The 19337-nt window shown below is 37.9% G+C and overlaps 1 protein-coding gene across 1 annotated transcript in view; it reads left to right on the top strand.

Moving 5' to 3' along the window:
* ZBED1 (zinc finger BED-type containing 1) overlaps positions 1 to 19337 on the top strand; it is a 124605-nt gene that overhangs the window by 85585 nt on the left and 19683 nt on the right. Inside the window, exons 5-6 of the mRNA XM_063305044.1 lie at positions 2146 to 2353; positions 17846 to 18053. Of these exons, the coding sequence (XP_063161114.1) occupies positions 2146 to 2353; positions 17846 to 18053 (416 nt within the window). The remainder of the gene's footprint in view (positions 1 to 2145; positions 2354 to 17845; positions 18054 to 19337) is intronic.

Genomic DNA, 19337 nt, shown 5'->3' with positions numbered 1-19337 from the left:
AACACTAATGACACATTCTGTCATAATTAACCATGCACCATCATTATGGACTACAAAATCTGACAGACCTGAGTATCAGCAGTGTAACAATGAAACTGAAAACTGTGGCTCTGAATCAGGGCACCCAAGGGAAGGGTATAGAAGTAAAATATTACAGGCAAGTGACCTCTTCTCAGGAAACACCCACTATAAAAGTTCTAAAACTATAATCTGCTATGCAAACTGAAAGCTTGAAAGAAAAAAGACTTGAACCAACTGAATGTTTGCCCAGTGGTGCTCAGGGACCATAACTTAGCTATAACTGCTGATCAAGCATATAAAATAAGGTTGCCTTTTCAGAAGTTAAATGCTGCATTGCTCCAGTGAATGCACCCTGCTTATTGGAATGTGTCCTGCTTGTCCACTCCCTGTTCCAGTCATCGTCAGCCTGTGTGTTATATACAAGATCTTCTGTGACATTTATACATGGCTCTCCAATTCCAGCTTCTTTAGGTTGTCATGTTGTGATTGAAAACATATTCCTCAACGGTACTAAACTATTGTACCGACTTGTTATACAACTGCTGTAAATTAAAAGCAGTGTCCACATATTCCAACAATTTGGGGATTTTTTTTCCCTACATACCAAATTGAGAAGCCTGAGTTAAAGAACTGGGTGAGTAGGTTTCTCTCTCTCTAAATAGTCTGTATTTTCAAAAAATGGAAATAATGAATATTTCTGCTACATCTTTATATTCTTTTCCATATTTGGCACTTGAATCTTTAATTTCCTAATTTATAAATGTACTGCGCATTAGCATTTGAGTTACTTCCACAACAGAATAATCAGATCACCTTAGAGTTCTACTCTTGAAAGTTCTCTTACCACAAACAAATATACAAAGATATGAGTAAAACTGTGCTGCAAATTCAGTCATGTATGGAGTCCTTGGTGCTCTCTGAGCCTTGTTGTTTTCTTGCAGACGTTTCGTTGCCAGACTAGGCAACATCTTCAGTGTGAAGAGGGAGTGGGGCTTGCTCTCAGTTTATATACTCTGGCTTGCCCTGCTTGTGTTGGTAGGGGTATTGTTCTCTCCTAGGGAGTTGATTGGGCTGTTGTTTGCTGCTTGGTTGATTGACTGAGTTAATAGTTCCTTGATTAAGGTGTATTGTGCTGTTTGATGGTTCATCTGGTATTAATCCTAGTGTTGATTTTTGCATATCTGGGTGTTGATTGCTGGCAAGGGAGTGTCCTGGTCTTCTGGCTTTTCTATTGTCTCTTTGGAATGGTATGTAAATGTTGTTTACCTCTACGTGTCTGTTGATGGCTGCTTGGTCTGAGTGCCAGGCTTCCAAGAATTCTCTAGTGTTTTTGGATTTGGCTTGGTTTAGGATGCTCACTGTTTCCCAGTTGAAACTGTGGTTGAGTCTGTCCATGTGTTGTGAGATTAAGGAGTTCTCATTGTGTCTTCTGACTGCTAGTTGGTGTTCATGGATGTGCTCTGCTAGTCTTCTGCCTGTCTGTCCTACATAGTGGCTGTTACAGTCTTTGCATTGTATGTTGTAAATAACTCCTGTTTTTTATTATTGGGCTCTTGAGTCTTTTGGCTTGCTTAATACGTTTTGAAGAGATTTAGATGGTTTATGTGCTACAGTGATGCCATGCGGTTGTAACAGTCTGCAACTCCCTTGCCAGCAATCAACACCCAGATATGCAAAAATCAACACTAGGACCAAGGACTCCACAGTTCAACCCTGAGCTACAAATATTTGCTTCAATTGGTATCAGTCATGTATTTTTTAAACAAATGTTTTCTTAAGTAATTGTTTTCTTCCTGCATAAAACAAATCCACCATTCCTGTCTGCTTGGTTTGTTAGCTTTAGCTTTTGTTTGTTTTTCTGTGAAGATAGCCTTGGTCAGTTATTTTCTCTGTGCAGAAATTGAGTTTTTTTCATACCACTGATGAATCGGTACTGAGATAGTGTCGTTGAAAACAAGATGGTGCTGCTTCATGCATGTCCTGCTTATGGACTTTCGATGGTACAGTATACGTTGGCCACCATAGGGAAAAGATACAGGACTTTTCTTAATTTTTTACTTGGCTACATGAAACAAAATCAGGCATATGTATCAACAAAGTTCATTTTCTTGTTCAAATCTTCAGCTGCAGTGATGCTGGTACCTGAAAAGAAGACAGAAGATGGGTTTGAAGAGCACATTGGTGTTAACTACTTGGGACATTTCTTGTTGACAAACCTCCTCTTGGATACACTGAAGCAATCAGGAACACATAGCCACAACGCTCGAATTGTCACCCTCTCATCAGCCACCCATTATGTAGGTGAATTACATCTTCATGATCTACAAAGCAGGTATGAAACATTTCTTCCTAATATTATTAATCTCTCCTGCTAACAGGTGTGTTTATTAGTAGAATAGAGAAGCCCAGTTCTCTTTTCATTCTATAGCCCCTCCAGATTAAAGTATGCTAAAAAGGAATGGAAGTTTGCATAGAGAAGATTTGCAGGAGGGAAGCTGTGGAGGGGATAAAAGAAGGAAAAGTCATATTATATAAGCAGGCTTCAGAAAACAGTTCTCAAAAAACTTGTGTGTGTGTGTGTGTATAAAATTTATTCACACACACATACATATTATACATAAAGTAAATAGCCCAAATTTATTTATTTCATATTTGCATGTTATATGTGCCTCTTGGACTTTTAAGGAAATTTGGAACAGGAAAAGCTTTGAAATGTCATTCTGTACTCCTCTTGTTGACATTTCCCCTTATCAATTATGTTCTGCATTAGACCAGATTTCCTGAACATACTTGCCATTTGATGGTAATTCTGGCAAGTATTAGTTTTAATTTGTTCCACTTAAACCTCTCTGTTCATAATGCCTGCCCAGAGCTCAGCATTTTGCTACATTTTGATCATGGAGTTAATTTGCTGTTTCGGGTTTTTTTTATCTGTCATCTTTCTACACAGCTTTTGCTTAGTCTTGTTAATCTCATTGCTATAAAAGAAGACACCATATAAATGTAGGCATTATTACTAGTTATTGGTGATTGAATTAAACTCCCTGACACACTTCATTAAGGTTGGACCTGAAGGCATTTTGTCATGACAAGTGAATTCGCGAAATACAACCAATTCAATGCAGGCTTGCACTATTTATAAATAAAAATTAATCTTTTTCTTGCTATAGTAATTGTGTTAAATGTAGAATTTGAGGGGTTTTTTTAAAGGTACAGTGTCCATAGACATTTCCCCACTCCTAATCCCTTACCTTTACATTTCCTTTTTGAGTTTGAATTATTAGACTAATAATCCCAATTGGCTTGCTTCTCATCTAAACTAGTTGTGTTTGTATACACGAAAAACATATTTTAAATCGTTTGGTTGGGGGGAGAGTTTTCTTTAAATTTGGCAGTAGTTTAGATTAATAACACCACCTCCTCTCAACTCTTGAAAAATAAGCTGATCATTTTTTGTAATTTAAAATTACAATGACAACCAAAGTTTAATTAATTGCATCCACTGGTAGTAAACTAATGGTAAAATAGCATCTACCTGCATAAAAATTGCTACGTATATATTCTTGGTTCTTCTTTTCTTAGCAATTCTTAGCAAGAATATTTCCATGGTTCTTCACATACATCACAAGGCTGATAATAAAAGTGACAAGGGTTAAGTCTAGTTTTAGTGTGGAATGAGAGTACTTTACAAATTGGTATAGGTCTACATAAAAGATATCTCAGAAATGTACAGTTGGGATATTTAAACTTGTCCATGATTTGTAGCACCCTATATTGTGAAAACATACTGCGCATGAGTTACATATTACCATGCCCCTTTGATTTACTGATTAGCATTTTTATATTTCATATTTTAAAACATTACTGGTTGTGTACTGTTACAGTTCAAATCATACCAGTAAAGCTATTGCAGGAAATTTATTTATCACTTAATCTAATTATTATTTGGAGTCACTTATGATGAATATTAGTTCATCATAAGTGACTCCAAATAATAATAAAATATTGGGACAAAAAGCTTGTTGTGGAAAGTAGCATTAAATCTTGATGGAATGAAGCAGTTCAAACTACATGGTAGAACAGTTTTTGCTTTGTGTAGGACACAAAATGCATGCTCAGGGTCATGATCTGTTGCCTGAAGTACAGAGATTGATTTTGGATTTTGTCCCATGTCCAGTGGGCCTTTGCTTTTTTTCTTTTAACCACAGTAACATCACACATAGCTTTAAAATGTTTCTGCAGTTTCAGAAGTGGTTTACAGTGTAGAGTCGGCTGGGAGTAAGGATGGCTTTTCAAGAAGCATTAGTCTAAGCTCAATTTTCATATAGGAAGCTCACAGTTCATTTGGAATTTCAATCACTGTGTGACAAGTATGTTCCACTGAGGTTCCCACAGTGGGTGTGTTCCTAATGTATGTACTTAAGTTCCTGTAATTTGCAACAATGGCTCAGCATTCTGGAAGTTAAAATCAGCACATTGAGAGAACACTCAGATTAGGAAATAGTGTTCTGTAATTGCAAAATACATAGACTTCATTTAGGGATGCTGTTCAGAGGAGTGGAGGAATCGGGCCATTCTTTTCCCCATCCTTCTGTCCCTATCACATTTGTTTTCTTGGTGAATAAAAAATTAATGGAAACAAATATGTTTAGAACACACAATTTTAAGTATTTTATCCTGAATGTGGGAGAAGTGATTGAACTGTGGTGTAAATCTTCAACTCATGCAAATACTTATTTCCTTGCTATCAAAAGCTGAAATTGTATATCCTCATTTCATTTGGCAGAGCTTTGGCTTAGCACAAAACTTAATGGTACTTCAATTAATGTGTAATTTAGGTGTGCAGATTTTTCTTTCCTGCATTTCTCTGAAAATGCAGGTACACAGTCGAGGGGATAATATACTTATAACAATACACATTCGTTCCAGGGTAAAAATTCTTCTAAATGGACAACTGACTCTCTTTTCCCTGTTACAAAAGTCCATCAGTTACTTAAACAGAAGCACTTTAACTGCATTCAGAGCCTTCATATGTTTAAAATGGTGTGCTTCCTTTCAAGAGGAAAACAAGAAGCAGCACTATTCCTTAAGATCCTGACTCCAAATCCTTTAGGATGGGGAAACAATTAGGCAACTCCCTTTGTAAAAGTTGAGTTAACAGCTTGTGGTTTACACAATGACTATAAAATAAAACATTGCATCTGCATTTACTAAGAGCAACCCTAACTTCAATAACTTAAATTATTCTGTGAATAGCTATTATTGTAACATCTACAGATCTCATCTGTTTTCATTTTCTCTTGTACCATGATAGAGATTAAATTACATTTTGACAAATAGTATAATTCCTGCCCATATACACAAGGGATTCAAGGTCTAACTAGTAATTATATCCTGAACTTACCTTTTGCCCTAGTATTTGTTGATGCACTCTCACTATAAGAGCATGATAAATTCAGAAGCCCTAAGAGATTTTGCATCAAAAAGATTCATGTCCTGAGTGTGTCCCTGCAGAAATTCTTCAGCCTTCAAAAGCTTTCTTTGTTTCTTTGAAATTTTAGTAGTTTAAATCTTTGGAAACTCAAGTACTGAATACTGCTGTATTTATCTGAAAGGAAAAGGATCCTGAATTTGATACCCAGAAAAAGGAAAATACAAACTTTCACACTGCCCAATCTTCTTTGTCAGTTAATATTGCTAAGTGCCTCTGACAGAGCTCACTCCATACAATATGTATATGTATATGTATATGTATATGTATATGTATATGTATATGTATATGTATATGTATATGTATATGTATATGTATATGTATATGTATATGTATGTAAGCCGCATATATGTAACAGTGTGTACTGATATTAATGCACAAGTTTGAAGCCATACCCCCCAAATTAAGGGCGGAGCCAGGACAAAAAACAAGTCAATTGAATTCAAATAATTGAATTTAAATAAGCTCAGGGTGGGGACTGTACACATTTCTAAGGAGATGCCATTCCACTGCAATAGAGAAAGCCCACTTCCTGGGTCCCAGATGGCACTGTTTGAGGTTCCCATCCTGGTCTCAGTTACACATGCCAGATTGCTTCCTCATCCACAACTAAATCATAGATGAGGACAGTCTCATTATATATCAACCTGGCATTCGGTCAGAGTCCAAGGCTACCAAAGATTGAGTGACCTGGTCTTGAGATGAATACTGAGGGCTGGAGGGCAGGACAGGTGTCAACCATCAGCCCTGCCATTCCCACAATGGGCCAGCCCTCAGTTTCTTGCCATCTCTCTGTTCATCATGACCTTGATGAAACTTGGTCTATATGGAAGCATTGATTAACAGTCATCAGCAGGAAAAAAAAACAAGAACAGTTATATATTTTTACAGATAGATTTGAATCTATTCATTTTTATAGAACTCGCAAAAACAAATAGACTAATCATAATCCTGAACCTTAAAAAAAAATGTGATTAAGGCAAGGTTAAAGACTGATTATGAAAAATATTGTACCCAGAATTTGAAAAAGGCTGATTTATGCAATGAAGTAAAGAATATTCTCAATTCATTGTTACAGTCTTTTATATGGGCAGGAAGATGTATTAAGAAAGAAAAGTAATAAACTGGAAGAACTAGCCAACTTCAGTTGTTTGTACTTAGCGACAGAAGCAGAACAGAGAGGAATGATGAATAGAACCTTAAGATTACAAAGCTGTAGAAGATAATGATAGTGTGAAAAATAACATCCAGAATTTAAAATAGCTTATGTAGAAGATGGGGATTTAAATAGGATTAGAGGCAAGATCAAAGATAGATAGGGAGGGGAAAAAGGCAAAAGGTGAGATGAAATCTAGAGCTATATTCTAACTCTACTTCAGTGGTAGAGGAGAGTGGTTGAATTTATCAAAGAGTAGAACTATCTGCATATCAAGAAAGATAACAGGAGCAAACATTTTAAAAAAGTATCTGCATGTATATAATATAACATAATTATAGAAGTAAACCAGAAGTAATAATTTCATTTGTGCTGTCATCACCATGAAACTAAAGAACACATAGATAGCTGTGATTCACAAACACTGCAAAATATTACATTAAGAGACTTATTTAAAAAACAACAACAACCATACATATAGTTTGCCTTGTGATCTAGGGAAAAAATTGTTCTTCAATAACTATTGCAATGTTGATAACTGAGTGCAAGCAATATCTTAGGAAAACCAGCAGCAATCACTCATAATCATAACATAAATGATTGTATGGCTGTGCTGTTCTGTTGAAGGACACCTACTTCAAGAAGCATTCTGTGAAATTAATTTAATATAATATGAAGGCTCATTTGAAGTTAGGAGGGCTCATTCCATAGAAGAGAAGAACAAATCTCTTTAGACAGACTTGGTAAGTAAAACAGATCTGGCTTCTCACCCGTTGTTGCAGAAGTACTGTCATTATATTCAGACAGTAAATACACCCATAAATATTTCCTTTTCTATGCTGCCTGGCATTTATTTATAAATAAACAAGTTCATGCATATGTATGTGAGCGCATACCATTTAAAGAAAATAAGCCATATAACTGAAAAACACTATTTTAGATAAGTATACTTAGCCATAAATGAAGATTTAAAGAAGAAGAAGCAACTACTGTGGGAAAAGCACTGTTTGTTTGTTTGATGATGGTATTCTGCACCCAAAACTACTTAAAGGAGGTTATACATACAGTTTAAATAAACAGAAAAGGCATTCCAGAAAAAGGCAGTGGCAATCATTTCTGAATTGTTGCAGAGAAAATTATATGGAAATGCATGTGCAGTCACTAGGAGATTAAGGACAATTGTGCTAGCAGTGTATCTGTTGTAAGATATGGAAAAATACAATTTGTAAAAAAAATAATGAAGATCTATATATATATATATATATAGCCATATAAGGCAATAACATATAGATCATGGTTGGGGGAGATTTTAAGGTGTAAATACTAATATTAGGTAATAGCAAAGACGCAATATGTGTAAAAAGTTTAAGCTAGTAAGTAACACAATGTTAAATAATTAAACTAACACGAAGACAGAAAGAGATAGTAGGGAAAGCTCACCAAATGATAAGAACTAAGATTTAAATGCTTCAGCAAAGGATCATTACCTTGTCGTGGTGCTGGAGCTTGAGCACCTCAATGATGCCATGAGCTAAACCGTGAAGGGCCACCCAAGACGGGAAGGTCATGACAGACAGGTCAGACTAAATGCGATCCCTGGGGAAGGTAATGGCAACCCACCCCAGTATTCTTGCCGTGAAAACTAAATGGATCAGTACAACCAGAGATATGTCGGTATACCATCGGAAGATGAGACCCCCAGGTCGGAAGATGGTCAAAATGCTACTGGGGAGGAACAGAGGATGAGCTCAACTAGCCCCAGACGTGATGACGCAGCTATCTCAAAGCCGAAAGGACGGCTAGCGGCCGACGGTGCTGGTGGTGAACGGCGAATCCGATGTTCTAAGGATCAACACACCATTGGAACCTGGAATGTAAGATCTATGAGCCAGGGCAAATTGGATGTGGTTATTGGTGAGAAAGATAGACATTCTGGGCGTCAGTGAACTGAAATGGACTGGAATGGGCCACTTCACATCAAATGACCACCAGATCTACTACTGTGGACAAGAGGACCACAGAAGAAATGGAGTAGCCTTCATAATTAATAGTCAAGTGGCTAAAGCAGTGCTTGGATACAACCCAAAAAACGACAGAATGATCTCAATTCAAATTCAGGGCAAGCCATCTAACATCACAGTGATCCAAATATACGTCCCAACCACAAATGCTGAAGAAGCTGAAGTAGAGCAGTTCTATGAGGATCTGCAGCACCTACTGGACAACACGCCTAAAAGAGATGTTATTTTCATCACAGGAGACTGGAATGCTAAGGTGGGCAGTCAAATGACACCTCGAATTACAGGTAAGTATGGCCTGGGAGAACAAAATGAAGCAGGACATAGGCTGATAGAATTTTGCCAAGACAATTCACTCTGCATAACAAACACTCTCTTCCAACAACCTAAGAGACGGCTTTATACATGGACTTCACCAGATGGACAACACCGAAATCAGATTGACTACATCCTTTGCAGCCAAAGGTGGCGGACATCTGTACAGGCGGTAAAAACAAGACCTGGAGCTGACTGTAGTTCAGATCATGAACTTCTTCTTGCACAATTTAGGATCAGACTGAAGAGATTAGGGAAGACCCACAGATCAGCTAGATATGAGCTCACTAATATTCCTAAGGAATATGCAGTGGAGGTGAAGAATAGATTTAGGGGACTGGACTTAGTAGATAGGGTCCCGGAAGAACTCTGGACAGACGTTGGCAGCATTGTTCAGGAGGCGGCAACAAAATACATCCCAAAGAAAGAGAAAACCAAGAAGGCAAAATGGCTGTCTGCCGAGGCACTAGAAGTAGCCCAAGAAAGAAGGAAAGCAAAAGGCAACAGTGATAGGGGGAGATATGCCCAATTAAATGCAAAATCCAGAGGTTAGCCAGAAGAGATAAGGAATTATTTTTAAACAAGCAATGCACGGAAGTGGAAGAAGAGAAGAGAATAGGAAGGACAAGAGACCTCTTCCAGAAAATTAGAAACATAGGAGGTAAATTCCAGGCCAAAATGGGTATGATCAAAAACAAAGATGGCAAGGACCTAACAGAAGAAGAAGAGATCAAGAAAAGGTGGCAAGAATATACAGAAGACCTGTATAGGAAGGATAACAATATCAGGGATAGCTTTGACGGTGTGGTCAGTGAGCTAGAGCCAGACATCCTGAAGAGTGAGGTTGAGTGTGCCTTAAGAACCATTGCTAATAACAAGGCAGCAGGAGACGACGGCATCCCAGCTGAACTGTTCAAAATCTTGCAAGATGATGCTGTCAAGGTAATGCATGCTATATGCCAGCAAATTTGGAAAACACAAGAATGGCCATCAGATTGTAAAAAATCAACTTATATCCCCATACCAAAAAAGGGAAACACTAAAGACTGTTCAAACTATCGAACAGTGGCACTCATTTCACATGCCAGTAAGGTAATGCTCAAGATCCTGCAAGGTAGACTTCAGCAGTTCATGGAGCGAGAATTGCCAGATGTACAAGCTGGGTTTAGAAAAGGCAGAGGAACTAGGGACCAAATTGCCAATATCCGATGGATAATGGAAAAAGCCAGGGAGTTTCAGAAAAACATCTATTTCTGTTTTATTGACTATTCTAAAGCCTTTGACTGTGTGGACCATAACAAATTGTGGCAGGTTCTCAGTGGTATGGGGATACCAAGTCATCTTGTCTGCCTCCTGAAGAATCTGTATAACGACCAAGTAGCAACAGTAAGAACAGACCACGGAACAACGGACTGGTTTAAGATTGGGAAAGGAGTACGGCAGGGCTGTATACTCTCACCCTACCTATTCAACTTGTATGCAGAACACATCATGCGACAAGCTGGCCTTGAGGAATCCAAGGCTGGAGTTAAAATTGCTGGAAGAAACATTAACAATCTCAGATATGCAGATGATACCACTTTGATGGCTGAAAGTGAAGAGGAACTGAGGAGCCTTATGATGAAGGTGAAAGAAGAAAGTGCAAAAGCTGGTTTGCGGCTAAACCTCAAAAAAACCAAGATTATGGCAACCATCTTGATTGGTAACTGGCAAATAGAGGGAGAAAATGTAGAAGCAGTGAAAGACTTTGTATTCCTAGGTGCGAAGATTACTGCAGATGCTGACTGCAGTCAGGAAATCAGAAGACGCTTAATCCTTGGGAAAAGAGCAATGACAAATCTCGATAAAATAGTTAAGAGCAGAGACATCACACTGACAACAAAGGTCCGCATCATTAAAGCAATGGTGTTCCCCATAGTAACATATGGCTGCGAGAGCTGGACCATAAGGATGGCTGAGAGAAGGAAGATTGATGCTTTTGAACTGTGGTGTTGGAGGAAAATTCTGAGAGTGCCTTGGACTGCAAGAAGATCAAACCAGTCCATCCTCCAGGAAATAAAGCCAGACTGCTCACTTGAGGAAATGGTATTAAAGGCAAAACTGAAATACTTTGGCCACATAATGAGAAGACAGGACAGCCTGGAGAAGATGCTGATGCTAGGGAGAGTGGAAGGCAAAAGGAAGAGGGGCCGACCAAGGGCAAGGTGGATGGATGATATTCTAGAGGTGACGGACTCGTCCCTGGGGGAGCTGGGGATGTTGACGACCGACAGGAAGCTCTGGCGTGGGCTGGTCCACGAAGTCACGAAGAGTCGGAAGCGACTAAACGAATAAACAACAACAAAGATTTAAATGTGTAAAAGCCTTGGGATAATGAGGTGGAAACTGGCAGGCTTACAAATAAGGTAACAACTTAGAATACTTTCAAAAGGAACAAAGGAAAGAAATGGGCCTAATTAAAAGCTTAGCATTCAGATGTCTTGTAGCCTAACACTGACCAACAGGGGAGACATATGCCAGATGTGTGATAAGAACAACTTCAAACGAAGGCTCCAGGATGTGCTAAGCAAGGAGATAGAGTAAATGTCACCATATGAGAAATTGGCCTATAAAGACTTCAATGTGTGAAAACCTTGGAATGTTTTAAATGTTTCAAAATGAGGCTTTTACAAGCGTAAGCAAAATAAGATAGAGGGGTCCAGGGGATGAGGCGGTCGGAAGATTGTGCGTCTGAGAGTATCCAGCCAATGGAGAAACAGGCCAGAAAAGGGTGGGGGAGGGAGACGAAACAGGTAAAGGTATAAAAAAGTGTGTATTTGTAATTTTGGGTGTGGCATCTCTCCTTTCAATCAGACTCTGCGTAGCCTGGTCAAGGTGCCCACTGCGCTTTGCAAACCGCTCAAATAAAGTAAGTTCCTTTTCAGAGATCTCTGGTCCGTGTTTTCATTATTTTTATATCTAACATCTATGAAATCTGTTGTCTTGCCTGGAGGTCTTTCTCCATTCATTTTAATTGAAATAACAGTCAATTTCATGCAGTTGCCATGAGTCCTTCATATTATTTTCATGTAACAAAAAACAAGAGAAGAACATTCCTCCTTTTGAATTACTAATTATCAAAGTTTTGTGTCACTTCAAAGTGATAGATTTAAGCAGTAAGGTACAAGTAGTATGGAGAAAATAACAAATGAGTTTCACACCTATTGTCAGCTATTTATTTAGTCCTGGTATTTCTATGCTACTCTACTCCAAAATGGCTCCAAGTGGCAGTGTGAGTAATCTAGTAGGCAACTACGTTTATATAAAGTTTTCTTGGCAACAAAAATAAAATTGCACAAACTGCCTGAGTGGTTAGAGCTGTGACTATTGCCGTAACTTACTTCCCTGACAAGTGTCTCTAGGAAATTAAATACAGGTATATTTCTACCTAATGAACAGTGTTTAAAGTATAATTTAAGTACAAATTATTTCAGTACATTAGTACTTATAAAAGAGAAGACATCATACAGAGATATCTGACTTCTGTGTTTGAACTTATTCAAAGCATTTGTAAGTCTGATGCCAAAATTACCCCTAGAGGATGGAATATCTGTAGCACATCACAAATATAGGCATAATTATTAAGAAGATATTTAAATATCTTCAGATACATGTGGATTTTTATTAAGAATGATCTTACTGTGTGCAGTGTTTTTATAAAGATATATAGCAAAATGTTGGCTTGAATTCATTCCTAATGGATTTCTTGTTGTGCCTCAAGGCTTATAATGTAATTGGACATAATTTCATTTCATTTCATTTATTTACTTATTCCAATTTATATAGCTGCCCATCTCACATATGTGACTCTGGGCAGCTCACAAACTAGTCTGCTATAATTCCCTATCAGTAACTGCTTCTCTGAATGCTCATACTTGTAGTAATAGTACCTTGTCTTCTGTTAACCTTTGAAGATTGATTTCAACTTTTCTAAGCATCAGGGTCTTCTCCAATAATTCTTACCTTTGCATTATGTGTTCAAAATATTTAAGCTTTAGCTTCATTGTCAGTACTTCCAGTGAGCTGTCTATTTTTACTTCATCTAGTGTTGAATCATTGATTCTTTCTGCAACCTAAGGTATTCTCAACAATTGCCTAGCACCATAATTCAGAGGCATCAGTTTGCCTTCATTCAGCCTTTCTGATGGTCCAGGTTTCACAGCGATATGTTACAACTGGGAATACCATGACTTTGGCAATAAAAACCTTTCTTGTCAGTGTGATGCTTCTGCAGTTTAGATGATCTATAAGAATTGGAGGAAAGTAGTTTGAGAAACTAAGTGGAATGGTTTTTATATATAAAAAGGAGGTTCTCAAACATTATTATACTGCTGCCACATAAAGTGATAAATAAATCTATGTGAGCTCCCACATGAATAAAGCTAAATAAATAACAAAATCATTTTTTTTTTTAAATGTAAAATAAAAATTGGAATGGTTGGCAGATTTTTCAACAGATGGCTAAAGGATTTAGCAGTCTTTCAAAACTTGCTCAGGATTTTGCTCCTGCTATGCCTGTAAAAACGTGCTTTGGCCTTGGTATAGCTCTGCATGAATAAGCCACTTTGCCTCTAAGGAAAGCTAGAAGGAGCTTTGCCCATTTTCAGCCTTGGCGCACACAGGCTGTTTGGCTTGAGCAGGTGAAGTGGGAGCACTCTCAAAACTTTCTTCTAGCTTTGCTGCCTACTTTGTGCATTGGTAAAGTGAGAGGAATATCGACAGTCACTCCATGCTTTGCTTTCCACTTACCTGAAGAAGCTGTACTGAATTTTCAGTGTGTTCCAGCTTTATATGTAAGTAAACTATCAGTGTTCCATAGGCAGAACAGAGTGCTCTCAAAACTCATTATGGGCCTGGAAATAATTGTGACCTTCTCAGTCTCCAACTAGCAACCCAGACTTTTAGAGCCCTTGATATAAAAATATATACCAAGTTTTTGCGAGACAGAAAATCCTGACTCCTGGCAGCAGTAATTTAATTATAGCTCTCTAATTGTAAGCTCTACTCAATTACGTGTCTCTAAAAAGGGAACCCAAAACAGAAGTCTGGATAGGTAAAAGGCCTCCAGAATGTTAGAATTGACATGAGTAGCCCTTGATGTATTGTTCCAACTTCTGTCAATCAATATACATCAGTATCTCCTTAATAATGTGTACATTTTAAGTAGCAACAGTTAAATGAATAAAAGAACATAGCACAACACACACACCCCAGTAATTGAAGCCTAATTTAGATTAGTGTTATGTTATGGTTTGTTTTAAGATTTTTTTATTCCACCTTTATTATTTTTATAAATAACTCAAGGCGAGGATCATACCTAATACTCCTTCCTCTTTCTATTTTCCCCACAACAACAACAACACTATGAGGTGGGTTGGGCTGAGAGTGACTGGCCCAAGATCACCCAGGCAGCTTTCATGCCTAAGGTGGGACTAGAACTCACAGACTCCTGGTTTCTAGCCTGGTGCCTTAACCATTAGACCAAACTGGCTTTCTTGCATTATGTTGTTATGTTAAGTTTTATGTTATGTTATCTTTTTTACATAGTACACTGAGTCTTGTGTTCAGTGGAATATGAGAAAAGAACACCTGAAGTAAAAGGTACTGTACCAGGCAAAATAAGGAGAGTTATTCCATTCTAACATAAGATATGGTGCAAGATACTCTAGACCATATGTAATTGTTCCTCAGTTAAGGGGCAATAAGGTGTCTGTGCAAAAATATGTCTGTTCTTGGATATAAAAGAAGCAAGAATAGCTTCTGGAGGGAGAAAGGAAGAGAGAAATTGAAAAGAAGTGGTTTGTTTAATTGAGCATCAAGGATGAAGATTCTTTTTTAGAATGAAAAGCCCACATTAAAATGTGCACATTGATCAGTTAAGATTATCAACCATTCTGCACTTGGGCACTTTTCTTAACCTTACCAGCTCTTCGTAACAATGGAAGCCAAGAGCTGGAAAATGGGGTGAGACAAAAATCCTTCCAGGGATCAAACTATCTGAAGCATACAGCAGAGATATACGACTGTTTCTGAAGCTGTATTTGTAAATAATGTTTACAGGATTGTTGAGAAAACAACACAATGACAAGAAGCAGCAGTGATTGCCCATCTGCTGTGATAACACTGTGAGGCTGGTTGTGGAGGGACAGTTTGACCTCTGTCACGCAGGATTGCCTGGAGGGCCTCCCTGTTTCTCAGTTCAGTGCACTATATTCAACATTTTATTGAAAAAAATGTTAAGGATAACTCCATTCACATTACTGAAGAGCAAGGACCTAAGAGCTTCTTGCGTCCATATTGACACAAAGCACTGGCATCTTGGTAAAAAGGTGACTCCTGCATGTAACTGGATTTTCTGTGGTGGCAGACTTGTTAATGTAATAATTATGTTTATAGTTTTCACTATTTCATTCTAAGTTTTACTTTAGATATATATTGCACTCACCACTTGTAACAGAAACAGTCAAGAAGCGTCAGATAGGAAATAGGAAATAATCCATTTTGGATGATCCGTTATCATCTTCAAACTTGCTAATCTCAAAATGCAAAGAGCAAAAATCACTACTCTTCCTCAAGCTCTTGCAGGTCCTCCGGTAATAAAAATTCCTTCGCCTCTATCAACACAACAGAGGAATGAAATAAAATAATTTTCTTGTACACACTCACATACACACATAGCCATCCACGCACCATTTCTTATTTCACCATTTCATTTCTTATTTTAAGTGCCATATACGAGTGTTTGGGGAATCAGTACCATACATGTGTGTGGCCTTCTATTTCCCCTTCCCCTCTCCCCAAAAACCAATGAGAGGGAGCTGGAAAGCCAGCAAGCCACCTTTATTCTCGAAAGACCTGAAGCTGAAGAGCCAAGAAATATTGTGAAGCAGGGCTTTCTACAATTGGCAGCATGGACTCCACATGAGCTCCATAGACTGTCGGTATTAAAATGAGTAAATGGTACTGTTCTTACAACTTAAAACGTTATTATTTACCAATAGAAGTAAGCTGTCAAATACTGTGAACATCATGGGATCACAAAGGTGTTCAAAGCTGATGTTGAACTGGTACAGGTGTTTTAGAAGTGGGATGAATTTGGCGTAATCTAATTGGCCAGTTTCAGATAATGTTTCTTGTACATTAGATGCTACATAACTTGCCTACATCCTGGAGCTCTTCCCACACTTAAAGTTCAGCATTTGGGGGGGGAGGGTGTACCCTATTAATTATATCCATTATTAATCTGAACACGTAATTTGTCACAGCATGGTTATGTGTACCAAAGGGAGAAGGCAGTATCACTTAGATATGCCCTTATCAGTGTGTGTGTGTGTGTATACCCCCATGATGTTCACAGTAATGTGCTAATTTATGACCTCTGGCTTTGCAGTCATGACTGCACAATAAAATATGCATTAAATTAAGTTTCACATTAACCCTTGAGTGTTGTAGCTGAAGACTGGGGATCTTCAGAGTCCTACTGAAACATTCCATTCTTGCCACTGGCATGTTCAATACTATTTTGAACAGAAGATCCATATATTTCTAGGAAGGTGATTTGAAATGAAGTTGTAAAAAATTAGACCTTATCATTTCTGAGTTACACAGCCATTGTCAACATTCTTTAATGTAAATTATGTTATTATGGAAAATTGTTTTTACCCTATATTCATGTTTACTTTGCCTCCATTGTATATAAAGCTATGTGTGGTTGCCTTCAAGTCAGTGTTAACTCCTGGAAATTGCCTGGCTGAGTTTCTGCAGTTTTCTTGGCAAAGATTTTCAGAAGTGATTTGCCATGGCCTTCTTCCTAGGGCTGAGAGTGACTGCCCCAAAGTCACCCAGCTGACTTTTTACCTAAGGTGGCACTAGAACTCATGGTCTCCTGGTTTCTAGTCTGGCTCCTTTAATCATTACACCAAACTGGCTGTCATTCAAAGCATACTTACTATTTAATGTACAGTAGATAATTGCCACAGGCCTGGCTTGTGAACTCTATAGCATGGGACTGTTTGTATTTGAAGCAAGAAGGGATTTTTGGAAATTATAGAAAATGGAATCATATACATGGCATTCTGAAGTTTTCATTCTAATACTCTAAAGAAGAAGTTTTTTGGCTTGCACTGTGATTTAAATTGTAGGAGGAGAAACATGTCAGCCTATGTTAGCCAGAAATCAAAAGGAATCCAGTAGTACTTTTAAACAACAAATTTTATTAAAAGGCATAAACTCACAAAAGCTTATACCTTTTAAAAAATGTTAGCATGAGAGAGTGCTATGGGACACTTTTTGATTATAGTCTACAGCAGAGGCTGAAAACTTATGGCCCACAGCTGCATGTGATCATTCTCTGTGGCTTCTAGAGTGTCTTTTTACAACTGTTGTGAAAAATGGTGGCATAATTTTTTCTATTTTCATGCAAAAGATAAATTAAAACTGTAAGTCTTATATTAGGCTTCATAGAACTGTTTCCTGAAACCAAGGAAAGCTTGATCCACTTTAACCCTTATCTCCTCCCAAAAAGTCTTTGGTGAGGTCCTAGCTGCCAAAAACTGCCCACTTCTGGTTTATACTAATTTATCTCAAACGTTTTCCATAAATCACTCAGCATAGGGTACATTGGTTCCTGCAATATAATAAGTGATTATGGAGAGTTTTCCTGCTGTGTTGCAGCTTTTCATAATTTCCTTTTCATAATTCATAATTCCCTTTCATAAGTTACCACCAAGTATCTGAAAACTGTGTCATGCTACCTTTTGAAATTATATTTATTTTTATATGATTCTTCTTTTTTCCTGTGTGCAGTTGCTTGTATTCACCCCACGGAGCTTATGCTCAAAGCAAACTTGCCCTTGTATTATTCAGCTATCGACTGCAACATCTCCTGATGTTAGAAGGGAGCCATGTGACGGTTAATGCTGTAGATCCTGGAGTAGTAAATACTGATCTCTACAAGAATGTCTGCTGGGCAGTGAGAATGGTCAGGTGGATGACAGGCTGGATCCTCTTAAAGGTACTTGGAAATATTTTAATGGTTCTCCATCACACTGATCTTTTTGTACCTTAATGGTGTATTCTCTGATTTCTAGTATTTATTGTAATTTTTATACACCTCCTCTATTTTTCTTGTGATTTTCTTGTGCTGTCAATGTGAGGAACATACTTGCCCCAAGGAGTTGATCCAACACAGTGAGAATCTCTTGGGGACCCACAGATCACAGCAAGTCTCCATCTAATTCCATTCATCCTCATCAGCCAGAGGTACCCCTTGCATACTGCTGTAGTCCTTCAAACATCATGCAAGGCACAGTTCTAGCATCGCTGGCCAGTTTTACCTCCACTTTTGTAGCTCCGAGATTCCTACAGCATCCTTCTTCTTAACAGTGGAAATTTTGATGAAAAACTATTTAGAACCAGTGCAAGATTTTCAAATAAGTGTGGCTAATACTCAACACAGATTTTCAGCCTCATACCAAGACTACTTTATAGGCTCAGTGGTAGAAAGGCTGACCAGCATAGTAGTGAGTACCAGTTAACATTTGGGTTTCACTTTTGAATATGTACTGTATGCCCTTCAGCATTCTCAATATCAAAATAGACAAGACCCAGGAGCCTTTATAGTTAGATCTTCATCTTCAGTAGTGTGGGTGGCAAACAAGTAGGATGGCTGAGGTGGCCTAGAGGATCTGTGCTACCAAGAAAGGATCTGGCATAACCTCAGTCTTCATGTTGGAGAATTCTTCAGCCAAGGTTGTTGTAGCAAACAGAAAGAATCTAGGGAGAAGGGGATATGGTGAATGGTGTCATTACAACTAGAAATACTCATTCCCTGAGCAGTTTGGTCTGGAAGGCTGCAATTATTTTTAGTTCTCTGCCCTGGTAAAAAATTTGGAAACCAAAACTTGCCATGCATTCTAGCGAAAGAACTCCCATGATATAATAGCTAAGGTGGTGAACTAGGATGAAAAATACCCAGTTTCAAGTCCAGCCTCAGCCGTGGAAACTCACTGGATGGTTTTGTGCTATTCATTCATTCTCTACTCAGCCTACTAGATAGGGTTGCTTTTGGAAGAGGGAGTATACCCTGCCTTCAGCTTCCAAAATCTAAAACATAAATACATAAATAAAATCTTGCTGTTTGCATCAGTGCACCATTTTCTTTAAATACTTAATGTGAAGAGTTTTGATTGCAATAATACCTATTATTATTATTATTATTATTATTATTATTATTATTATTATGTCAATATTATATAATGCAATATTAATAATATTTTATTAATTTAAGGCTTTAGCT

This window comes from Candoia aspera, chromosome 5 (genome assembly GCF_035149785.1).
Source record: "Candoia aspera isolate rCanAsp1 chromosome 5, rCanAsp1.hap2, whole genome shotgun sequence".
Lineage (NCBI taxonomy): Eukaryota > Metazoa > Chordata > Lepidosauria > Squamata > Boidae > Candoia > Candoia aspera.
Note: the sequence above shows the minus strand (reverse complement) of the source record. Positions and strands in the feature narration are given on the sequence as shown.